A 25,731-nucleotide genomic window follows, 5' to 3' on the forward strand; every position below is an offset into this window, starting at 1 on the left:
AATTAAGTTATTAAACACTTTATAATATAAAAGTATTTGTACTATATTCATATGCCCACATATTTCATTTTTCTTTTTATATGGTGGGTGGGTGTCGTTGTTTTATTTTATAAATAATATTATTATTTTATACCTTATTCTAATTTTTTAATATATTGATATTATGGTCTTATATAATCATATTTTACTAAACATTTAATCACGTGTTTGGTACAATATGGAAGTAATACCATAAAATATTTAAAATAGTTTTTAGATTTGACATTTGATCAATTCATAGATTGTAATTTCGTATGACATTATTATTCTCCAATAGTCAATATTTATATCCAACTTAAATTGATTGGGATTAAGTGTGACAATTACATCTCCCGTCGCCTTCATGTCATATTAAGGTTATACAACACATCTTAATCTAAGCCCTTTAAGTGAGGATATTATGATCGAGAAAGTGTAACCAATACGCTTGGCCTAAGAAGAAAAACTTTCATGTGGAAGGGTTGGATTGAGTTGGGCTGAAAGAAGCCCAACCCAAATCAAAGAGGCCCATCCATCACCATACCCACAAACCACAAACGGCTTCCGAACTATAGGGAAAGACTAGGGTTAGGAGAAGACCAAAAGAAGAGAAAAACATGGTCAAAAAGGCCATAAATATTACAAAACCCCGCAAAAAATTCAATGGCCAAATCCTAAGGCCAAAACTCCTAAAAAGTGGAAACCAAAACGTGGCAACAAGAAAGTGTAGTGGTGGACGTGATCAGCCTTGGATAAATGCAAGAAGTGAATGCCAACCCCTTATTTTCACCCCCACAAATGTCTCTCCTCCCTTTAACCTTTTCTTATTCTCTTCCTCCTCCATAACCCACTTCCCATATGCCCTCCAAAACTTAGGGATCTCTCTCTTTCTTCTTCTTTCAGACTTTGTGGGGTTTTTCTTTTTGGATCATTTTACAGAAGGGTCATCTCTCAGTGGAGGACACAACATGGTATGCTCTCACACATCTTATTAAGTTTCCTTCACTTTGTGTTGATGGATGATACTAATGAAAAACAATCACCCAAAAACATTGAAGAAACATTGCAAAGACCAAAAAGAAGATCAAATGGTAGTGAAATAATGTACATAATTGAAAGTTACACAATTCCAATCGTTGCATGTTAGATAGCATGATTTGAATTGTGAACCTAAATCTTAATTAGGAAAAGTGATTGTTGGGTGATTTACCAATGCTCTATTTTACGTAGCTTATGTTTTATCCTGGTAGGCGAATTCGGCATCTGGGATGGCAGTGCATGATGAGTGCAAGCTCAAGTTCTTGGAACTAAAAGCAAAGAGAAATCATCGGTTCATTGTCTTCAAGATCGATGAAAGGATTCAACAAGTGATGGTAGAGAAGTTGGGAAGCCCTGACGAGACCTATGAGGACTTCACCAACAGCTTGCCTGCCGATGAGTGTCGCTATGCTGTCTTTGATTTCGACTTCACAACAGATGAGAACTGCCAGAAGAGCAAGATTTTCTTCATTGCATGGTGGGTTATCTCCAATGTCAATGTCTAATCCACTGTATGATCTTTAATTCTCAACCCGAAAAAAAGGCCTAATCATTTTGTGACTGTAGGTCCCCAGATACATCAAGGGTGAGGAGTAAGATGCTGTATGCAAGCTCCAAGGACAGATTCAAGAGAGAGCTTGATGGGATCCAAGTTGAGTTGCAGGCAACAGATCCTAGCGAAATGAGCATGGATATCATAAAAGGCCGAGCTCTTTAGACCCTTGAGGCATTGCTGTTTGGCGTCTCCAGTCTTGAGCCTTTTTCTATTTTTAGATTTCTTGACTTGTGTGGATTGAATATGAACCATTATTAGGGTGTAATACCATTCATTCTTCTGTTACATTGAGGCTTAAATTGTCGGGTTTTAACGTGGTTGATCCTCATACCAAAGGACTTTTGCAAGAAGTTGCTGCTCCATCCATTTTTCTCTGAATCTTTGTATTCCGAATTGCGCTTTTGTATTTAGAACTTTTGAAGTAAATACTGCTACTGTTGCATTCAGTTTCTGTTCAGTTTTAGCTGTTTAATACTTCTTGTTGATTTCATTTGTATTCGGGTTGTCCTCGATTCTTACTCTGAAACCCAAGCCAATGGTTTCCTCTGTTTGTTTGGGAAGAATTTAAATTCTTGGGAAAATGGGGTATTGGGGCTGTTCTATAAGGTATTTTTGCCGAGTCTCTCTGGAGAATGATTTTCCAACTGTTTTCATGTACCAAACAGAAGCTGAAGTGAACCCCATGAATTACTCAATTGGTATATGGATGGAGAAGAAGACCTATATGCATAATTAACAGTTCAGTTCAGATGATCATCAGAGGGGAGAATTACATCAAAGATATCTTAATCTGTCTATCAATTAACAATGCCTATGCATGAGAAAATTTAGCTGTTTGGTTCTTAAGAATAAGAAAGACAGGAAAAGGACACAAAGGGAACTCTTTCCTAATCCTCATCATTTACAGAATTTGGTCATTTTGCCTTGAGATTATTTTCAAAGATCTCCTCCAACAGTTCCACTTTCTTCCCATGTCTCCACTTGCTTCATCACATGGTCTTTCTTCTCAAGCACATCTTTGAGTTCTGCAGGATCATAGGGAGGGGGCATGGTACATGGACCCGTATCCGAAGGACTCCTCACCATGCTTTGGATCTTATAATCCTTCTCCAACCCTTTCACAGGGCAAACCATCGTCTCTGGGCAGAACTCCACAGCCCCTGGAGGCACAGATGGCTTGAATTTAAGCAGCTTTGCATACATGGACAACAGATGGAACATGTAGTCATACACAAATTTCATCTTCAGCTTCTCTTGGACGAAGCTGCTCCCCGCCTTCGCTATCTCCTGTGCCTGTTGGGTGGCATCAAGGTTAGAAAATAGAGCAAGATTACAAGTTTTTCTGACAGAGAAATCAATCTTTCATCACCTTCTCTGTATGGTTATTGCACCATTCAGTGGCAAATTTGATGGATTTGCACATGTCCTTGAGTTTTAAAGGCCAGTAATGGACCATAGGCTGTAAACTTCTTGTGAAGAAATCATAGTAGTGAGGGTTTGCAAGCAGGGTCACAGAATCACAAGCTAGAATGTATTTTTCACTGACTGACCATGTAACTCCCTCTGTGTAAATCTTGTATCTGGATCAGTTGGGCCAAAGTGAAAACAGGGGTCATGAGAAAACACAAAAGGAAAAAAAAAAAACCCGAAAAGTTTCTCCAAATTCAATCACTCACCTATGAGTGCATTGGCTTGCTAAATCTGAACTGTTGAAGCCACTATGAATCTCTTGACGCCAGTCCTGCAAATCTTGAAGCTATCAGCAACATTCATGTATTTGATCTATTACTGAAAATATTGGGAGAGTCATGAAGATTTGTTACTATGTCATAAATCCGAGCATTCCAGTCTTGTTCACTGGTTTTATTGCATTTGGAAAGCTCATGTCTGGCCAGACCCAGATTGATGTTGCCTTTCCAATAAGCATAGGGTTCTCTGTCTATCCACTCGGTTCTGTTGTTGCCCTCTTTCAGGTCCTTTTTCAAGGTATTCCATTGTTTTATGTGGATCTCTGGCCTGCACAACCAAATATGAGATGGCCTGATCTTTAAAAAAACATCACAAGAGAATCGTAGAAGGCTTACCAACCCCAAAATGACCAGTCCGGGAACACAATATCATATGTTTCATCATCTCCACAGTAATGAAACAATGGGGGTGGAGTAGTGGCATTTGGCCCTTGGAAGTATCGTGTCTTCATCGCCAGTTTGTCCCCGCATGAAAACATCAAATCGAAGTCCGGCAGCTTCCCAGGATACATCCTCAGCAACTGCAGAATGCCCCATATGGTGAACACATCTCTAGTTTGATAGACCCCCTTGTACTTCTCCATATAAACTTTGCCATCCACCACCACAACCCTGATATATGCTGCAGGTTTTGCTCTTTCCACCATGTCCCTCGTGATCCCCGTCTCCCTCCACGGCCTCAGATCTTCATATATCCACCGGAAGTATTCTGGGCAGGTCTCAGTGGACGGTTCACTGGGCTCAAATGTCGCCAGTGGAGTGACTGGGCAGGTCTGTGCCATGTTTCCCTCACTGCAATTCAGTGAATACTCAATTTTTTTATTACAAGGCTTTATTGAACTGCTATGACTCCAAACTTTCCTAAAGGAATCTCCTGTAAAAACAGACTGGAAAAACAGTACTTAGAATCAGAAAAACTGAAAATATTTCCATGAACTTTGCATGAAAAAACATATGTATTTAACAAACATATAAACATAAGAACAAGAAGGAGAAAACATCATGGGTCGAACGGAGAAAGAAATATGCAGATGACAGGAGCAGCTTACAACATTGCTCCACCGGGTGGAAATGAAAGCTCCAATGAAGAGGATGATGGAGAAGAGAGAAACAGTCATGGTAGCACCTTTTATGAAGGGAGAAGCCAAACCTGCTCCATGAAATTCATTATGAGCATTCTCTCCCATATGGGAAAATTTCTCATTACCAACAACCTCCCCCATTGCCTTCTCCTGATCCAAGATGACTCTCGTTTCACTTCAATCAAAAAACCAAGAAACCCCCTATTGCTACATGTATTAATGGGGAAAAACCATGATAATAAGAAGAGGAAAAAAACCCAGAAGAAGAAGAAGAAGAAGAAGAAGAAGAAGAAGAAAAAGAAAGTGAATTTTGGCGTTCACCTCAAGGCTCTTGGCTATAGAAAATTCAAGGCTTTTGGCTATAGAAAATTGGAGAAAGCTTTACGTACTTCTTAATTCAAGTTACCTTTGGTTTGGTTTTCTATGCAGTTGTTTCATCAATTCAATGCTTAGAATTTGATATGATCTAAATAAATCCAATCTCTCTTTTCAAGAAGTTAAGCTATACCATTGAATTGAATAAAAAAACCAAAGAAAATAAAAAAAAATTCATGGCTACTAGTTTCCCATGTGCCAAACAGAGCTGAAATGAATCCCATGAATTAGTCAATTGGCATATAGATGGAGAAGAAGATCTATTCATGTATAACAATTGAGTTGTAATCAGAAATTTTTTCTTCCTAGCAATCACTTTCCCTAGAATTCATTTTTAAAAGTTGGGAATGTTCATCGGTAAAAATCAGTAACTACATCAAAGATCCGCAGAGGGTGAAATTACATCAAAGATCTGTTTATCTATATATCAGTAAACATTAATGCATATGAATGAGAAAACTTTGGGTTGGACAGGTGAAAGACTAATTCGTACTAAACTTGTCTCTGAATATGTCCAATTCATGCCAAATCCAACCCTAAGTCGGGTTTAGAATTCTCAACTTGCGCCAACCCTCATATCTCCAGGTTGATAATTTTGTAATCTAGGTTCGACACAAACTCGTTCACACCTTGCCCATGTCAACTTAGGCTGGTAAGTTTGAGCTCTTGAATACATTTTGAAATTGCCTAATCTTCAAAAAACCATCACAAGAGATTACCAACCCCAAAGTGACCAGTCCCGGAAGATAATATCAAATGTTTCATCATCTCCACAGTAATGAAACAATGCTGGTGGAGCAGTGGCATTAGGTCCTTGGTAGTCATGTGTCTTGAACACCGGTTTTTAGCCCCGCATTCAAATATCAAATCCAAGTCCGGCAGCTTCCCAGGATACATCCTCAGCAGCTGCAGAATGCACCATATGGTGAGCACATGTCTAGTTTGAAACACCCACTCGTACTTCTCCATAAAGACCTTGCCATCCACCACCACAACCCTAATATGTGCCGGGTTTCCGCTCTTTCCACCATTTCCCTCGTGATCCACCCTCTCCATCCACGACATCAAATCCTCATAGATCTACCGGAAGTTGCTGCTCCTTCCATTTTTCCCTGAACCTTGGCTTCCAAATTGTGGCTTTGTATTCAGAACTTTTGAAGTAAATAATTCTACTGTTGCATTCAGTTTCTGTTCAATTTGATTGTTAATACTTGTTCTTTTTACTTGTTTCCTGTTTATCTCAATTCTTACTCTGAAACTCAAGCCAGTGGTTCCCCTGTTTGTTTGGGCCCAAATTTAAAATCTTGGGAAAATTGAGTAATGGGGCTGTTCTATAAGGTATTAAGCCCAGTTGCTTAGAAGGGGGGGTTGGGTTGGGGGGTGAGGGAATTAACCCAAAATGTTTCCTTTGAGTTTGATATCTGAATGAACAGTTCCCCCAAACAGAAGTTAAAGTGAATCCCATGAATTACACAATTGGTATATGGAAGAAAACTAAATTTAGATGATCAGCAGAGTATACAATTACATCCAAGAGATCTTGATCCATTTATCGATCAACAATGCTTATGCATGAGAAAATTTACATGTTTGGTTCCTGAGAATAAGAAGTAACATGAAAAGGACACAAAGGGAACTCTTTTCTCATCTACATTATATACAAAATTTAGTCATTTTGCCTTAAGAATATTTGCAATGGTCTCTTCTCCAACACTTCCACTTTCTTCCCATGTCTCCACTTGCTTCATCACATGGTCTTTCTTCTCAAGCACATCTTTGAGTTCTGCTGAATTAAAGGGAGGAGGCATGATGCATGGACCTGTATCCGAAGGACTCTTCACCATGCTTTGGAGCTTATAATCCTTCTCCAACCCTTCAACAGCGCAAGCCATCATCTCTGGGCAGAACTCCACAGCCATTGGAGGCACAGTTGGCTTGTATTTAAGCAGCTTTGCGTACATGGACAACAGATGGAACATGTAGTCATACACAAATTTCATCTTTATCTCCTCTTGGACGAAGCCGCTCCCCGCCTTTCCTATCTTCTGTGCCTGCTGGGTGGCATCGAGGTTAGAAAATAGAGCAAGATGGAAAATTTTCTAATAGAGAAATCGATCTTTCATCACCTTCTCTGTATGGTTGTTGCACCAGTCAGTGGCAAACTTGATGGATTTGCACATGTCCTTGTGTTTTATAGGCCAGTAATGGACCAGAGGCTGTAAACTTCTTGTGAAGAACTCATAGTATTGAGGCTTGACAAGCAGGGTCACAGAATCACAAGCTAGAATGTATTTTTCACTAACTGACCATCCAATTCCCTCAGTATAAATCTTGTATCTGGATCAGTTGAGGGGTCATGGGAAAAAACACAAAAGAAAGGAAAAAAAATCCTTAAAGTTTCTCCAAATTCAATTACTCACCTATGAGTGCATTGGCTTGCTAAATCTGAAGTTTTGAATCCACTTTGAACCTCTCGACCCCAGTCCTGCAAATCTGAAGCTATCAGCACGATTTATGTAGTACTGTAACTGAAAAGATTTGGCTGAGTCATGAAGGTTTGTTACCATTATATAAAGACGAGCATTCCAGTCTTGTTCATCGGTGTTTCTACATTTGAAAAGCTCTTTTCTGACCACACCCATCTTGACATTTCCTTTCCAATAAGCGTAGGGTTCTCTATCTATCCACTTGGTTCTGTAGTTGCCCTCTTTCAGGTCCTTTTTAAAGCCATTCCATGGTTTTATGTTGGTCTCTGGCCTGCACAACCAAATGTGAAATTGCATAATCTTCCAAAGAACCATCACAAGAGAATGGTAGAAGTCTTACCAACCCCAAAATGACCAGTCCGGGAAGACAATATCATACGTTTCATCATCTCCACAGTAATGAAACAATGGTGGTGGAACAGTGGCATCAGGCCCTTGGTATAAATGTGTCTTGATCATCGGTCTGTCGCGGCATTCAAACATCAAATCGAAGTCCGGAAGCTTCTCCGGATACATCCTCAGCAGCTGCAGAATGCCCCATATGGTGAACTCATCTCTATTGTGGTTCACCCTCTTGTACTTTTCCATATAAACCTTGCCATCAACCACCACAATCCTGATACTTGCAGCAGGTCTTGCTTTTTCCACCATGGCTCTCGTGATCCCCGTGTCCATCCATGGCCTCAGATCTTCGTAGATCCACCGAAAGTATTCTGGGCAGGTCTCACTGGGCGGTTCACTGGGCTCAAATGCCACCGGTCCAGTAACCGGGCAGGTCTGTGACACGTTTCCCTCTCTGCAATTCAGAGAATACTCAAATTTCTGACTATGGGGCTTTGTTGGACTAGTATAATTCAAAGTTTTCTTCAAAAAATCTCCTGTGAGAATAGACTGGAAGAACAAAAATTAGAATCAGAAAAAAGGAAAATATTTTCAAGAACTTTGCATTAAAAAACATATGTATATAATAAAACATATAAACTTAAAAACAAGAAGAAAGAAACATCATGCATGGTGGACGGAGAAAGAAATATGCAGATGACAGGATCAACTTACAACATTAATCCATCGGGTGGAAACGAGAGCTCCAATGAAGATCAGGATGATGGTGAAGAGAGAAACCGTCACGGTAGCACCTTTCTTGAAGGGACCAGCCAAACCAGCTCCATAATTTTGATTAGGAGCCGTCTCTCCCGTATGGGACAACTTCCTATTACGAACAACCTTCCCCATTGCCTTCTCCTGATCCAAGATGACCCTCTTTCCACTTCACTTTGAAAATGTTCAGAATAAATCTTCAATGATAGCTCTAATTGCTATATGGGTGCATTTTATTAGGTAAATACAATGACAAAAACAAGAGGAAGAAGCCCAGAAGAAGAAGAAAAAGAAAGTGAATTTTGGCGTTCACCTCAAGGCTTTTTGGCTATTGAAAATTGGAGATAGCTTGACGTACTCCTTAATATAAGATGCCTTTATTTTGGTTTTCTATGCAGTTGTTTCATCAATTCAACGCTTAGAATTTGCTTTCATTTGAGTAAATCCAGTCTCTCTTTTCAAGAAATTAAGCTAGAATAAAGAAACCAAAGAAAATAAAATTTTTCATGGCAAGTGCTTGTTTCTCATGTGCCAAACAGAGTCGAAGTGAATCCCACGACACTACAACAAATTTCACATTTTCCTACTTTAATTTAAGGCAAAAATAAAAAAATTTGCAACAAATTTTATTTTTATGGAAAAAATGATTTTCTTAGACATGAAACTTGCACCCATGGCAAAATATTATATTTAATCACATCATATATTCATGACAAATAATTTTTCATAAGATTTTAATATGAATTTTGTATTGATGTCAAAAAGCAACATTTAATCACAACCATGATTTATGGCAAATAGCTTCTTATACAATTTTCCTATAAAATTTTTGTTAATTTAAATTTGTGTAAGCCTATTAGAAATTTGTTTGGGCTAGTTGAACTAGGGATGATGTTGTCCTTCAACATTTTTTACAAATATTTTTTCATAAGATTTTGATATGAATTTTGTATTCATGGCAAAAAATAAGATGTAATCATAACGATGATTTGTTTTCTTATAAAATTTTTGTTAATTTAAATTTGTGTAAGCCCGTTAGAAATTTGTCTAATCTGATTGAACTATAGATGATTTTGCCTATAAATCTATTTTTTTTTAATAACATATATATTTATGACAAATAATTTTTCATAAGATTTTGACATGAGTTTTGTATTCATAGCAAAAAATAAAATGTAACGATGACAAGGATTTATGACAAATAATTTCTTATATAATTTTCCTATAAAATTTTTGTTAATTTAAATTTGTGTATACTAATTAGAAATTTGTTTGAGGTACTTGAATTAGGGACGATTTTGCCATCGACCTTTTTTTAATATATATTTTTTAATTATAAAACTTCAGCAACGACATCTAATTAAAATAATAGCTACATTTTTTTAATGATATCATTAAAAAAAATGGAGCTATTATTTCAAAATCTTGTGAAAAAATATTTGTCTCCGTGAGTATAACCTTCCTCTCTAAAAAAATCTTTTTTTTTCCCCATAAAAATAAGATTTATTGCAATTTTTTTTTTTTTACATAAAAATTTATATGTCTTTAGTTTGGTTTTCTATGCAGTTGTTTCATCAATTCAACGCATCCAGTCTCTCTTTTCAAGAAAGTAAGCTAGAATAAAAAAACCAAAGAAAAAAAAATAAAAATTCATGGCAAGTACTTGTTTCCCATGTGCCAAACAGAGTTGAAGTGAATCCCATGAATTACTCAATTGGTACATAGATGGAAAAGATAATTTATTCATGTATAAAAGTTGAGTTATAATTGTTAGGACGTCATTTGTTTGTTTGGCCCTGATCAGCCGTACCACCGGGACTAGCCGGAATGGGCCGGACCAGAGTGGCCTCCCCAGGATTCGACTTGGGGAGGCCACTCTGGTCCGGCCCATTCCGGCTAGTCCCGGTGGTACGGCTGATCAGAGCCAAACAAACAAATGACGTCCCAACAATAATCATAAATTTTCTCTTCCTAGCAATCACTTTCTCAGGAGTTTATTGATAGAAGTTGGGATGTTCATAGAAGCAGTGAAAGAGGAAACATCAGTAAACTGAATTTAGATGATATGCAGAGGGTGAAAATATATGAAAGATTTGTTAATCCGTCTATCAGTTAACATTAATGCCTACGAATGAGAAAATTGAGTCCTGGTAAAAGTTCAAACTATTATTCTCTGTTTGTTTCCTAAGAAAAAAATAACAAGAGACAGGCACAAGGGAGCTCTTTTCTCATGCCATCATTTACAAAATTTGGTCATTTTGCCTTCAGATTTTTCAATGAACCCTCCTCCAACATCTCCACTTGCTTCATTACATGGTCTTTCCTCTCAAGCATATCTCTGAGTTCTGCGGGATCATATGGAGGAGGCATGACGCATGGACCCGTATCAGAAGGACTCTTCACCATGCTTTGGATCTTGTACTTCTTCTGTAACCCTTTCACAGGGCAAACCATCGTCTCTGGGCAGACCTCCACAGCCCCTGGAGGCACAGTTGGCTTGTATTTAAACAGCTTTGCATAAGCCGACAACAGATGGAACATGTAATCATACACAAATTTCATCCTTAGCTCCTCTTGGACGAAGCTGCTCCCTGCATTCCTTATCTCGTGTGCCTGTCAGGTGGCTTCAAGGTTAGAAATCAGAGCAAGATGTTGAGTTGTTCTCTTAAAAAATCTTTGTTTGTCACCTTTTGTGTATGGTTATTACACCATTCAGTGGCAAATTTGATGGATTTGCACATGTCCTTGAGTTTTATAGGCCAGTAATGGACCAGAGGCTGTAAACTTCTTGTGAAGAAATCATAGTATTGAGGCTTGACAAGCAGGGTCACAGAATCACAAGCTAGAATGTATTTTTCACTAACTGACCATGCAGCTCCCTCCGCATAAATCTTGTATCTGGATCAGTTGAGCCAAAGTAAAAAAAAGGGCCATGAAAAGAGAGAAAAAAAAGAAAAGGAAAGGAGACTTGGTAAATGATCCAATTTAAGGTTAACACCTTGTCCACTCCAACCCAGCGTTAGAAGATTGGGCACGGGTTGGGTGGGTTAGATGCACCCAAGTTGCAGCCCTATTGGTTACTCACTTATGAGTGCATTGGGTCGATAAATCTGCACTCTTGAATCCATTTTGCATCTCTTGGAGCCAGTCCTGCAAATTTTCTAGCTATGATCAGCACTTATTTTATGCGGTACTATTACTGAGAAAATTGGGAAAGTGATTAAGATGCGTAACCATGTTATAAATTCGAGCATTCCAATCTTGTTCATTGGTCTTACTGCATTTGGAAAGCTCATGTCTGGTTACGCCCATTTTGAAGTTGCCTTTCCAATAAGCATAGGGCTCTCTATCCACCCACTTGGTTTTGTTGTTGCCTTCTCTCAGGTCCTTTCTCAAGGTGCTCCATGGCTTTATGCGGATCTCTGGCCTGCATAACCAAATGTGAAATTGCCTAATCTTCAGAAAACCATCGCAAGAGATCAATGTTAGAAGGCTTACCATCCCCAAAATGACCAATCCGGGAAGACGATATCAAGTGTTTCATCATCTCCACAGTAATGAAACAATGGAGGTGCAGTGGCATTAAGCCCTTGGTAGTCATGTTTCTTGATCACCGGTTTGTCGCCACATTCGAACATCAAATCGAAGTCCGGCAGCTTCCCAGGATACATCCTCAGCACCTGCAGAATGCCCCATATGGTGAACACATCTCTAGTCTGAAACACCCACTTGTACTTCTCCGTATAGACCTTGCCATCCACCACAACAACCCTAATATGTGCTGGGGTTTTCGCTCTTTCCACCATGTCCCTCGTTATTCCCGTCTCCGTCCACGGCTTCAAATCTTCGTAGATCCACCGGAAGTATTCTGGGCAGGTCCCGGTGGAGAGGTTGCTTGGCTCAAATGTTGTCAGAAGAGTAACTGGGCAGGTCTTTGTCATATTTCCCTCACTGCAATTCATTGAGTACTCAAATCTTTTATAATGGGGCTTCGTTGAACTCCTATAATTCCAAGCTGTCCTAAAGGAATCTCCTGTAACAATAGACTGAAAAAACAGCTCTTAGCCTAATTTTGTATGGTGTAATGAAGGAGGCATGCATTATGGGATAATGGAGAGAAATGCAGGGGGAAATGGCAACTTACAACACCGCTCCACCGGGTCGAAAGGAAGGTGCCGATGAGGAGAATGATGAAGAAGACAGAAACATTCATGGTGTAACTTTTCTTGAAGAGACCAGGCAACCCAGCTCCATGAAATGCATGGACATTGTCTCCCATATGAGGCAACTTCTCATTACCAACAGCCTCCTTCATTGCCTTCTTCTTATCCAAGATGACCACCCTTCTCCTACTTCAATGTCGAGACAAGAAAAAGAGAAATCACCATTTATCTTCCATGATAGCCTCCATGGCCATAGAAGAAGAAAAAGCCCAGAAGGAGGAGGAGGAGAAGACAAAAACAGTGTGAATTATGGGGTTTCCCTTAAGGTTTTTGACCTGGAAAATTTGCATAAAAGAGGGTGCATTTTTTCATCAATTCAATGCATGGAATTTTCCTTGATTTAAATCCTGGAGTGGGGTTTTTCATCAATTCAATACAACATTTGAAAAGGCCCGCTGGTTCCTGTTTTGACAGTTAAGCAGCTAGACCATCCTGTTTTGAATTGAATTAAAACTAAAATATTTTTTTTTAAAAAAAAGCCAAAATAAGAAAATAAATTGAAATTTAAGAGGATAATAAGATTAAAGAAGGCTTAATTTAAACAAAAATATATGGACGGCAACGGCTGCACTAATATTCAATGCTTAGATGTCACTTCTAACAATAGGTTATGGGGGTTGTTAATTCCATTTATTTCGAAACAAAATCAACTTCACTCCCCCTTTTTAAAGACATCTTTGATTTAATCCCTTATTAATTTTTTTTTTTTTTTTTTTTTTGCATTAAGATTGATAAATGAATATTTCTAATTGTATGTAAATTTATTTAAAAAATAATTTAAAAATAGATTAACTAGTTATTGAATGACTATTTTTCATAATCGTGCTAAAAAATAAATATCAATAGAAAAATGTCACATCAAATTTACTTTTATTTGTTCTCTAATCTCATATATGTCTGATTTTAAAATTCAAATTTTATCATTCATTTAAACGATCATAGGATTATATCTTAGTTATGATATCGAATTGATACTATAATATTTTTCTTCAAATTAAACTTGTTTACCCAAAATGTGAAAGGTATTCTTGTGTAGAGGAAAGAAGCAAACATGAAAAACATGGAAATGTGAGGATGAGAGAAGAAAAAGGGAAGAGCCACATTATCAGCATGAACTAGGTTTGAATTTTTCATGAACAAGAAAAGAAATCATGAGTGGGTTTGAGCTTAGATGGAGGAAAGGAGATTGAAAGCAATGAAAAATGTGAAGATTGAAACGTTAAAGGAATAACTTGTTCTTCCATCAAGGAAAATGGTTTATTATTTTCTCAATGATTTATATTCGTATATTAAAACATTTTATTTTAGCGAGAAGAAAAATAATTTCATGTTTATTTAGAGAACATTAATTCATGATATGAATAAATAATGGTTACACATTAACCCAACAACATCAATATTAAATAGGCTCTGACTATTTAAGAAATATTTAGAACAACAGACAATTATTACATAATTTATTAATTTTTCATCTCATTAAAAAAAAAAAATTTCTGTAATATTTTCATAAAATTTAACTACCGACATTTCATGAATTTCTGGTGTCTTCTTCCAACCATTCAAGAATGTCTGCACTTATTTCAGGTATTAATGGATTAGTAATGCTTCATTAATTGGCATCAACCATGCCCACAGGTTGATTATGACTGTATTCCACTGCAAGATTTATGATGTCTGCGCCTCTTTCTAGTACCAAACCTTCAATGAAGAAATTGCAGTAATGAGAGGGTTTGTGAGCAAGATAATTAAGTCAACATGCTAAAATGAATTTCTCATCTTGATCCGAATTTAGAATTTTTTTATTAAAAACTAAAAAAGCATGTTTATAATTTTTATATATATATAAAAATCAGGTTTTTGAAAATTATTTCTGTAAATGAGTTGTTTTTTTAGAACAAATTTAAGGTATTTTAATTGTTTTTTTTTTTTTTTAATGGAAGACTTGAGTAACAATTGAAAATATAAAAGTACTTAAAAAAAATTGTATTGAGTAACAATTGAAAATATAAAAGTACTTAAAAAAAATTGTATTGTACATTAGTGCATATCACATTTACCAAGAATAAGTAAAAAAAAAACCATTTTTTATATTTGACACAATTTTATTTTTGAAATAATTAAAAATTATGCTCAAAATTTATTGTTGGCAAATGCTTAGGCTTGTTGGGGAACAATTTTAAAAACAATTTTCAAAAATTGGTATATGGTATTTTCTAAAAAAAAAAAAATCTATTATCAATTTATTTTGTGTTTTTAAATATTTTTTAAAAATAACTTCTATTTATAATATTTTATTTTCAATCATTTTTTATATTTATATAATATTTTTTTTAAATATTTAAGAAAATAAATGAAAACAATTAAATTATATTATCAGAACATACCATATTTTGAGAATAAATTATCAAAATTTTACGAACATGTTTTCGAGTTTAAAATTGCTACTCTTTCTTTAGCCTAACAACAACAACAACAATTCACATAGAGAAAATTAGAGATATTAAAGTTATATGACTCATAAAAGTGAGATAAATTCAAAGATTTATTGTTAATAAGAGAATTAACAAAACCTATAAATGAGTAAGCTTTGACATGCATACCCTCATTATCTTTGTTTGGCTGGTGTGAATATGTGATTAATCCCCCTTCTTCACAACCAAAATAATGGAAAATGTATACTTAGACAACATGATTTACAAAAATTGGCCTTCCCCCATTCAGAATTTAGGGGGAGATGTCTTTATTAAGATTTCCACTTGCTTCCAACTTCTCCACTTTACGGGTCACTTTGTCTTTCCTCTTGAGAAAAGCTTTAAGAGCTTTGGGATCATAGGGAGGAGGCATGGTGCATGGGCTTGTGGTTGCAGGGCCTTTTACTGAGCTTTCATTCTTATAAATCTTCTCTAAGTCTCCCCCAGTGTTGGCCATTGTCTCTGGCACAATTTCAATGGCTCCTGGAGGTACTGTTGGCTTATATTTGAAGAGCTTGGCATATTCAGATAAGAGATGAAACATGTAATCATACACATAATTCATCTTGAGCTCCTCTAGAACAAAGTTGCTTGCAGCCTTACCTATCTTTTGTGCCTGCAAGATGATTAGAATGTGGTTAGAAAACAAAGAATTAGCAATTTGTATGAGAAGTGCCATCTTACTAACATAAAAACAAAAATTAGATCAATTTCGTAAGTTTTTCTTCCTATGATTGATCCGGGTTTTAGTTATTAATTGACTTGACAGTTTAAACGGGTAGATAATAAATAGGGAAAATGTTTTGTGAAGATGATTAGTTAAAATTTCGGCCTCTAAAAAACCTAAGCTATGATACTATATTAAGCTATTAACTTATCCAAAAGTTAAACTTAGGTGGTGTTTGTTTTTTTACTTAATTCTAAATAAAATTTAAAATTAAATAGTACTTAATAGTGTCAAGTATTAAGTTGTCGTTTTTGTAGAATTTTATTTATATTAAACGTTAAAAAAGTAAAGAAAAAATTAAATATTTTAACATTTTCTATTCAACAAAAAATTTATAATAAGTTATGAAAACGTAAAAATACAAATAACCTAAAGCCTAAAAACAAACACCCTCTTAATTAAATATTGGATTGATAATGTAATGGGTTAAACAACATCCTTTTTTTTTTTTAATAAGTAAACACACAGAGAAAAAATATATTAGAAAAAATGGTACCTTAAGGTTGGGTCCAAAGCATACAGAAGTATATAAGAGGCGTCCAAAAGTAAGAACAAAAAGAAGATGGGATACAAAAAATCACTAGTCCTCAACTAAAACCCAACCAATAAAAAAAAAATGATTAAAGGAAAAGGCCATTCATCTACAATCGACTTAGTCCAAAATCAAATATTACAAACAAAAGAAATTTTCAATCTATAAATTAAAAACTCCTCATTTTCACATTGCTTTAACTATTATTCACATTGCTTTGAAAACTAGACTTTGATCTTATATTAAACTTTTAATTGATTCAAAAGCTTCAACTATTACATAATGAACTAACAATATAATATAAAGTTGATTAAACCAAAGGCGTAACCCTAATTACTAAAAACTTCTCTACATTAACCATTATTTGTTGGGTATCGTGTTATTGATGGTGACAAATTGATGCATTTTTTGTTACTACTAATTAAAAAAAAAAAACTATAGCAATCAACTTCTTTTTATATAAATATTATTCGCTTAAGTCTATCAGTCTCGTATCTTTGAAATGAGTCTATACGATTATGAAAAAATCTTTATATATATAAATTGAGGAATTTATTCTCCTAATTGATGTGGGTTATCATAAAACCTTAGAATAATTATAAAATGTTGTGTCCAAATAATTAATTTTAATAATGAAGTCGCTCTTTAATTTATGTAGTCGCCCCCATCAAAGGCCTCAACTCCTTAGGTATAGAAAGATATATAAATTAATTTACCTTTTGTGGATGCTTGTTGCCCCAATCCACAGCATACTTAACAGATCTGCAGATATCATTCTGTTGTATGGGCCAGTAGTGGATTGTTGGCTGCAAGCTTCTGGTGAAGAAATCATAGTAACGAGACCTTGGAACCAGGCTCATAGAATCACAGGCCAGAATATATTTTTCACTAACTGACCAAGCAATTCCTTCCATATAAATCTTGTACCTACATTACTTTAATCGAACCAATAAGGAAAAAAAAAAAAATGGCCCACAGAAGAAAAGGAAATGAGGATGAAATTCAAAATTAATTTGATTACTCACTTATGAGTGCATTGGCTTGCCAAATTCGAATCTTTAAACCCTTCGTGAGACTCCCGTCCCCAATCCTAAAAACACATAAAAGTTAATACCAAATATTCATAAAGTTGGTACCATATGAAATTTTTAATCTTACCATTTAAAGGTATGATAAAGTTTGGTTTATTGAACATGAAAAATCGAATCATAGTATAAAATAATGAAATCAAGGTACAAAACAATGAAATGTGACATATGAAATAATACGATTAAAATGTACGCATGACTTCATATGTAAATGAGGTGGGCCAGGCCAAATAGAACCCCCGTCTTTTTCCGATGTATAATTCTTTCTCCATCTTTGTATTGTTTCCTATCCTAAATTAGGTGGGTCGAGGACCACAAATGGTCACAATGTGGATAAGTATCCAATGTAGCGCTGACCCCCATTCCCTATATTATAATTCATATTTAATATTTAATTTCTAATTCTCTATCCATTAGATGAGGATTCAGCCCGAATAATTTTTTATGCTATTCCTATTTATGATTGATGTCACCTTCTCAATATAATAATAAAAAAATAAAAATCCCAAACCATTATCAAATCCTAATTAGAATATGAAAAATAATAGTCGTAGAATAACAAGTTATTACCATGTCATATACGCGAGCATTCCAATCATGGTTGTTTGAGGGTCTACATTTGAAAAGTGCCTGTCTATTTCCACTAGTTCTGATGTTGCCTTTCCAATAAGCATAGGGTTCTCTATCCATCCACTTGGTTCTGTTGTTGCCTTCTTCTAGTTCCTTTCTCAAGGAATTCCATGGTTTTATGTTTATCTCTGGCCTGCATGTCCATAATGGAATTGACCCATATATATTACAAAATAAGAGTAGGGAAAAGTCATAAAATTTCTCTCAAATTTGATTACCAAAAAAATTATAAAAAAGAAGTTTAAATCACGAGAAAAGTCTTTTTAGTATCATTATGTCATTTTTTTATGAATTTTTCTTGATTTTTAAGTCTATTTGACAGTAATTATAGCAAGCGTTTTAGTTTAGATGTTTGATAAAATTTAAGTAATATTTTTAAAAAATTTAAAAATTATTTATAATATTAAAATATTACTTATAATACTTTCTATGTATATATTTTAGATTGGTGTGATAAAAAAAAATTTCAAATATTAGAAAAGTTGAAAATGTTTCCTAATTGTCAAACATTATTTTTTAAAAACACTTCCATGCTTAAAACACTTTAAATAGAAACACTCTAGAACCAAACAAAGGATAGAGAATAAAGAACCAAACAGAGGATTGAGAAGTTTAGGTGAAACCGAACCCGAAGTGAACAAAGCACGTGCGGGGCTACCACCTACTCCTTTAAATACATAAAACTCCAGGGACTATCATAATTTTAAGAAACTACTATGAGGGTAGAATTGTAATTCAGTCTTCCTCTAATTTGTCGTTAATCTATTTTTTAATATTAATTATTCTGATGTAAGTTTACTTTACTAATAATTTTGTATCTATCTATCTATCTACTAGAATCAAACCAGTATATTTTATTTTTTATAACTAACCTTTTTGTATATTTATACAACCAATAAAATACCAAATATTTAAAATTAAAATTTAAGAATATTTCCATAATGTCTGTTTTATGATCAAATCAATTTTAAGTCTAATTTTTATTTAAAAATTTAAAATTAACATTTTTGTGTTTTATAGGCCTTACCCATATAAATCAAATGCTAAAAAACAGATTTTTTTTATAAAAATAAAATAAAAAATAAAAAAATGAAAATAATGAACATGTTTAAGAAAATCCATGCCAAAGTGTTGAAAATAATAACATTTTGATACATTTGAAAAATAATCCAATTTAATAAATGTCCTTTAAAATAAATTTTCTAATAGAAGAAATTAATGTCTACTTAGAATTAAAAATAGTTGATGTGGATAAATGGAAAGGTAATAAAATTGTTAACAAAATTTTGCTTTCTCAAAAATATTAAAAAAAAAAAAGTTAATTAAAAATCTATGTATTTTCAAATTCTTTTATTTTCAATAAACAAATGAAATAAATTTGAAGTAGATAGATTTAATTTTTTTTTTTTATCTATTTTCTCTGTCTTTTATTTTTCCTCAAATTTTCAGATACCCAAATATATATCTAAAGGATTAACAAAAGTTTGGCAATTAAATCATTGAAACTAATTTTTCATTAAATTTATATATTTTCCTTTTAAAAACTATAAAATATATTACTAAATCTATCCTTTATTTATATCTAAAAGCTAACAAATAAAAAATTATTTGTAAAAATATCCTATTTTTATAAAATTCAAAAAATCCTAACCCACACCTAAAAGTCAAAGACGCTAAACGAATAACATATGTTGTAACATGCTGACACACAAATTGCAACAAGGAATGATAGAGACACAACACCACACCCACACGCAAAAAACACAAAAAACAGAAACAAAAAAACAAAAACCCACAAACACCCACATTCTAACATCTGAAAAAACAAAACAAATTGTGAACCATAAAGAGAAAAGAAAGAAAAGCGTAGAGTTGAGAAGGCATTACCAACCCCAAAAGGACCAATCCGGGAAGACAATATCCAAGGTGTCATCACTTGCGCAGTAGTGAAACAAAGGCGGCACCTTCTTCTTCCCTTTTCGTCCTCCATAGTCAGTTGCCTTGATCCTCGGCCGGTCTCCACACTCAAACATCAGTTCCAAGTCCGGCACCTTCCCCGGATACAACTTCAGAAGCTGCAGAATCCCCCATATGGTGAACACGTCCCTTGTCTGAAAAGCCCCCTTGTATTTCTCCATGTAAACCTTTCCGTCCAATATCACTAGCCTGAAGAATGCTGGGTCCTTCGCTGCTTCCATCATCTCTTGGGTGATTCCGGTCTCCGCCCATGGCCGGAGATCCTCGTAGATCCACCGGAAGTAGTCCGGGCATGCATTACCGGAGAGTGGGTGCTGTTTGGTTGAGCATGTTGTGTTTTCCTTGGTGCAGTTTTCTTCGGTTGTTTGGAAGGTGCTAAAGGCTTTCTCTAGAGAGGTTCCTGAGAAAAGGGACTGGAAAAAGAATGGACAAGGTTCTTTAGTCTGTCATTGGTCGGATGAAAAGAATCTCCAAATTATCTTTCCTCCTTCAATCTTGCATTAACAAAATAACCTCAAATTATTTAGTCTGACGGGGCAAGATGGTAAAAGACCCCAAGCATGCCCCTATGCCCTCCACCTCCAACATGATGTGCTTCTATAACCAATACAATTCATGTCATCCTATTGTCAATATTTTATTTTTATTATTATTATTATTTGACTCTCTCTCAATGCTAATTTGGAGCCCATGAGAAAAAAAGGTTTTACAAAAATATTATCAAACCAAATCATGGAACAGTGTTTGGTACGTGGCAGTCATCCAATTAAAAACATGTACCTAACAAATACGCTAGTCAAACCCCAGGATTCTAGGCCTCCAAACAAAACTTTTCCTCCCAACCCATTGTTCTTGAAATATATATATCTAAAAAAAACCATAAAGAAGTATTCTTTGATTTAGTTGTGCACGAAAATTTTCTCGTCTCTATTAAAAGAAAATTAAAAGGAAAATCGATTGGGTTTTTTTTTTTTTTTTTTTCTCATGCATCCATGGATTTTTCTTCTCTCTCTCTTTCCTAGGCAATTTCAAAAAACCAAGCATGCCCGATTAAATTAATCTACCAAACGTAGCCGAACCAACTACTAACTTAATCCATATTACAATAATCAGTAAACAAAAAGAAAAAAGAAAAGAAAAAAAAAAATCTTGCAATATTGCAGAGAAGACGATGAAGAGAAGAGAAAATCAAGAAAGACTCACAACATCAAACCAGCGAATGAAGAAGAAGGCACCGATGAAGAGAAGAACAAAGAAGAGAGGAACAGTAGTTGAAGCCCCCCTCTTGAACTGCCTCCCGACACTCTCTGGAAGATCACTCAACAGTTTGCTTCCATGCGACCAAAACCCATGTTCAACTCCTCCTTCATCAACACTTTCTTCCTGTTCTCCTCCTCCTCCTCCTCCTCCTCCTCCTCCTTCTTCTTCTTTCTGCAATTCCTCATGGGCCACAGCCTCATAGTCAGCCTTTGATGCCGCCATGCTTAGCCTCAGATATACCAAGATTTAGTTTTAAAAACAAGAAGAAGAAAAGTTCTTTATTGATGGGCGTTCACCCTGTGGCTGTGTATGCGTGGTGCATATTGAAAACAAAGACTGATGAATGGGGAGAAGGACGAAGAAGAAAGCTAAGTTGAAAGGCCCAAAAGGAGATATCTTGGTGTTTACCATTAAAGCTCTGATTGACTTTTCTAAGAGCATGAGCCCTTATTTAAAGCTCTTTTTCTTTTTAATTAACCCTTTGGTTTCACATGAAAACGACCAAAGAATAATACAATACTAGGTAAGACAAGATGATCATAAATATCTATACATGCTCGTATAATAACAGAATGATTTATTTTCGATCGTAATTAAAAGCATAAATTAAACTTAAAATCATGATTTTAAAAGCTTAATTAATAACGTCATTGATCGAACAATATAATTAAGGTACAAAATTCCGATATAAAACCCTTTTTTATGGTGTATGTAACTTGGATTACTGGGAGTAATGTATATAGGAGATTTTAATTATCATTATTATTTGGTTAGGTGGGTTCCAAATACGAAGTTACGTGTCCTAAATGATGAAAAAGACTGATGGTTGAGGGTATGGTTTTTGACTCTTCGGCACAACCTACTCATTGTTTGATATTAATTTATAAATATTTGTTTAATCAAGGAAATAATAAAGATTAATTACTTGTATAAGTAATGTAGAAATTAATCGGTCGTGCCATCACGTTCAGTTGATTTGATTCTTTTTAGATCATAGTTTATTTGAATTGTTAATCTTTAATTAATGCACTGGAACCCGCTCTGCATTAAAATATGTCACCTCTTGATTTTTCTATCAATTTTGGAGGCGACGGCTTGAACTGTTCGCTGGAAAGGACTAAAAATTCTAAAAATGTGAAACCAACCTTTGCGCCCGACGTTACCGAAAATATTATCATATGATCATATTGCAAATAAATATGGGTCAAAATATTATATAATAAAAAAAATTATTTTTAATTAGGTCAAATTCTTATTTCACACGTCAAAAAAATATTACTTGATTATTTGGACCTAATAACACGTAATTATTAATTATTTTTGTTAGGCCTCGTTTGGTAAATAGCCATAATAAGAGAGAGGTGTGTTAGGGATGGCGTGGCAGCGAATTTGTGGAGGAATCAAAAGTGGGGTAGGATCGTACCAGATGGAAGTTTGGGGCTTAGAATTCTGTGTTCGAAGCGAGAGGATGTGGTTAGTGACTTGACAGGATGAAGATGTAACACATCCACTAGGATTGACTTTGATTTTGGGTCTGTTCTTGCGTCCTATACGGTCTATACTAAGCTTCCTTCGTGGAAAAAATTCACCTCTTTCTTTCTATAAATTATATTTAAAATAAAATAAATTTGAAGAAATATATATAAAAATAATTTATTGATTTTATTTTATTTTTCATTTTTTGGTAGCCAAATATAGTTTAAGGGTCTGTTTGAAAAATACATTATTTATTAATTGATGGAAAAAAAATTGTAACTAATATTGTACAATTGAATTTTATGTTTGAAATTATACTTTTGAAAATACTTATTGAAGAAAAGGATATTTTTTATATTTTTAGAAAATTTAATTCAATGAGAATTTATTCCTTGTATCATGTTTGAAGAGAAGAAAGAGACAGTCGTGTGAAATTTTTAGCTAATATATTAGTATTAATAGTCATGTTGTTGGTATGGAAAATGAGGCATTAAAGAATGGGAACCAAAGCATTGCTTGATAAAAAAATCAAAAGAGAAGAATAAAATTTGTGCTTAACAAAAAAATTAGAATCAGAACATGCTTTGAATAATATCTAATTTGATTTCACATTCATGAAGAATAAAGTGAATGTTATGAAAAGAATTATCATTCAAGCACAAAAGCATTATATTCTTGTTCATGTGTTGAAAAAAAAAAACATGGAATCGACTATATTGATGAAGACAAGACTCTAACGGACTTTAAATTATTTATTTATGAATTGGGTTTTATTACATTAATTAGATGTGTCACATGTAAAACTCAAACACCGTTACATTGTACTCAACTGTCATTTATTTGTATTAAATATGAATTTATAATATTTTGTATTTTGGTCTTATTTATTTATACCTTAGATTTATCTATCTTTATCCTTATTTAACAGGTTCAAATTTTATAATGCACTTTTAATGGTTCAAGTTTTAAAAAATTTATAAAAAAAAAATCTAAGGTATCGAATCAGCATCTATAAAATTTTATTTTGTGCTTTCAACGATTCAGATTCAAGCAATTGCTTTGTGATTAACTATTTCACGAGCTCAATAAAAAGCATTCAAAGTTATGTGAATAGTTTTCCTTAAAAGTGAAAATAGAGCATATACCTTGTGCCTAACTTTGTCATCAATTTGTTGACATTTTTAGAACTATATACGTCACTTTGAAAATTTATTTCAAATCAATGATTTCATTAATTTTATTTCAAAATCAGGAAAAATGGGATTTACATCACTCTTTGAAATGATCCATTGGTTGACCCAATATATTGAAGACAAATTGCAGGATGAAAAATTCATATTCAATCGTCATACAAAGAAGAGAAGGCTTTATAGCTGCTTATTTTGATTCTCCCAATACGCATCCCCCCACATCTCCACTTGCCTTGTTAAATTCTCCTTTTTGTTCAGGAAAGCCCTGAGGGCCTCAGGACTATAGGGTGGAGGCATGGAACATGGGGCTGAATCACTAGGACACTTCACCATGGATTCCATTACAAACTTCTGCAACACTGCGTCTGCACTGCAATCCATTGTTTCCAAGCAGAGCTCGACAGCTCCTGGCGGTACTGCTGGCTTGAACTTCAAGAGCTTTGAGTACTCATTCAACAGATGAAACATGTAGTCATACACAAAATCCATCTTTGGTGAATGAAGTTGCTTCCTGCCTTACCAATTTCCTGGGCCTAAGTACACAATTTCACAAAATTTCGTTTCCAAGTTCAGCTCTTAGAAAAAGGGAAAAAAAAAAAATTAACATCAACAAATTATTTTAATTCATTTCACCTCTTTTTCTAACTTTTTTTTGTGTCTTTCAAAGCAAACATAACCTAAGATTTCACGGGTTACCTTTTCAGGGTGAGTGTTACCCCATTCAACAGCAAATTTAAGATCTCTACACTTGTTTCTAGGCCTAATGGGCCAGTAGTGCGGCAATGGCACCATGCTCCTAGTGAAGAAATCATGGTGATAAGGTTTTATCAGAAGTGTCATCGAGTCGCATGCTAGGACGTATTTTTCACTCACAGACCATCCCCATCCTTCTACATAGATCTTGTACCTTCATGTGAATATCGCCCACGAGAAAATTTCAAAATTTTCTCAAGAAAAAAGCATAAAAGAAATGAGAGAAAATTGAAGTACCTGTGGGTGCATTGATCTGCTAGATTAGAGTTCTTGAACCCTCCTTGGATTCTTTTTCCCAGTTCTGAAAAAATATAATAATGTTATGTGCTTGTGTCCATGGCCTATTAGCCTAGATTAGATATGACTCTAACCATGGCCTATTAGCCTAGATGTGACAATTGAAATCGACATAGTATTAAAATTAAGTCTTATGTAAATAAAGCATTATTGATATTTTCTTTCGCCCCTTTCTCTGTTGGATCCATCTGAAGTACTCAGGACATTCCTCTGCTGATAATTTCCCGGTTACACTAGTCATCGGATGATTGGCTGGGCATGCTTGTGCCATGTTCCCTATGGTGCAATTTACTAGGATCTTAGGGAAAATCCTTGGATTTTTTGTGTTTGGAGCCGAATTCTGATATGAAAAACTAGTCATCATAGGCTGGAAAACCAACTCATCACCAACATGATATCGGAAATTCTATTCGATATTAGGGTTTATCATTTTAATAAATAAAAAAAATTGCATGTTATGATCAAGCATGATATGATTGATTATTAGAGTTCAATTAAGAACAAGACATGATGGGAAGAAAACAAAAAAATGTGCAAAGAAATAGGAGAAGCAAAGGACAAGAGGACCAAGAAAGACTTACAAGGTGAGTCCAATAGAGTAAGACAAGGATAATGATAGATAATATAACAAAGAAATGGAAAACATTTGATGAAGTTCCCCTCACCCCCCTGTTAAATCTCGCTTCACTAGCCATTGATCTTACCC

The 25,731-nt window shown here is 34.7% G+C and overlaps 5 protein-coding genes and 1 pseudogene across 5 annotated transcripts; 1 reads left to right on the forward strand and 5 right to left on the reverse strand.

The window, feature by feature from the left end:
- Positions 1–698: 698 nt before the first annotated feature.
- LOC100258572 (actin-depolymerizing factor 10-like) lies at positions 699–2,108 on the forward strand. The gene is made up of 3 exons (XM_002271459.3): positions 699–989; positions 1,269–1,534; positions 1,624–2,108. Exons 1-3 carry the CDS (start codon positions 987–989, stop codon positions 1,772–1,774), a joined length of 420 nt encoding a protein of 139 aa, XP_002271495.1. The 5' UTR covers positions 699–986; the 3' UTR covers positions 1,775–2,108.
- A 243-nt stretch (positions 2,109–2,351) lies between these two features.
- On the reverse strand, positions 2,352–4,786 carry LOC100258547 (uncharacterized). Its single transcript, XM_019225634.2, has 6 exons — positions 4,410–4,786; positions 3,697–4,247; positions 3,436–3,628; positions 3,289–3,353; positions 2,982–3,192; positions 2,352–2,905 (listed from the first exon to the last, which is right to left on the reverse strand). The coding sequence occupies exons 1-6, from the start codon at positions 4,581–4,583 to the stop codon at positions 2,549–2,551; spliced, it is 1,551 nt and encodes a 516-aa protein (XP_019081179.1). The 5' UTR covers positions 4,584–4,786; the 3' UTR covers positions 2,352–2,548.
- Positions 4,787–6,299: 1,513 nt separating this feature from the next.
- Positions 6,300–8,995, reverse strand: LOC100241442 (uncharacterized). Its single transcript, XM_002273375.5, has 6 exons — positions 8,360–8,995; positions 7,644–8,194; positions 7,382–7,574; positions 7,238–7,302; positions 6,944–7,154; positions 6,300–6,868 (listed from the first exon to the last, which is right to left on the reverse strand). Exons 1-6 carry the CDS (start codon positions 8,534–8,536, stop codon positions 6,488–6,490), a joined length of 1,578 nt encoding a protein of 525 aa, XP_002273411.2. The 5' UTR covers positions 8,537–8,995; the 3' UTR covers positions 6,300–6,487.
- Positions 8,996–10,482: 1,487 nt separating this feature from the next.
- On the reverse strand, positions 10,483–13,067 carry LOC100251698 (uncharacterized). Its single transcript, XM_010663458.3, has 6 exons — positions 12,546–13,067; positions 11,900–12,447; positions 11,636–11,828; positions 11,487–11,551; positions 11,089–11,299; positions 10,483–11,014 (listed from the first exon to the last, which is right to left on the reverse strand). The coding sequence occupies exons 1-6, from the start codon at positions 12,714–12,716 to the stop codon at positions 10,655–10,657; spliced, it is 1,548 nt and encodes a 515-aa protein (XP_010661760.1). The 5' UTR covers positions 12,717–13,067; the 3' UTR covers positions 10,483–10,654.
- A 2,081-nt stretch (positions 13,068–15,148) lies between these two features.
- Positions 15,149–21,792, reverse strand: LOC100263719 (uncharacterized). The gene is made up of 6 exons (XM_010663455.3): positions 21,253–21,792; positions 19,960–20,462; positions 18,013–18,205; positions 17,380–17,444; positions 17,071–17,281; positions 15,149–15,711 (listed from the first exon to the last, which is right to left on the reverse strand). The coding sequence occupies exons 1-6, from the start codon at positions 21,529–21,531 to the stop codon at positions 15,349–15,351; spliced, it is 1,614 nt and encodes a 537-aa protein (XP_010661757.1). The 5' UTR covers positions 21,532–21,792; the 3' UTR covers positions 15,149–15,348.
- Positions 21,793–24,135: 2,343 nt separating this feature from the next.
- Positions 24,136–25,139, reverse strand: LOC132255192 (uncharacterized; annotated as a pseudogene).
- Between the last annotated feature and the right edge of the window lie 592 nt (positions 25,140–25,731).

Source organism: Vitis vinifera, chromosome 15 (genome assembly GCF_030704535.1).
Source record: "Vitis vinifera cultivar Pinot Noir 40024 chromosome 15, ASM3070453v1".
Lineage (NCBI taxonomy): Eukaryota > Viridiplantae > Streptophyta > Magnoliopsida > Vitales > Vitaceae > Vitis > Vitis vinifera.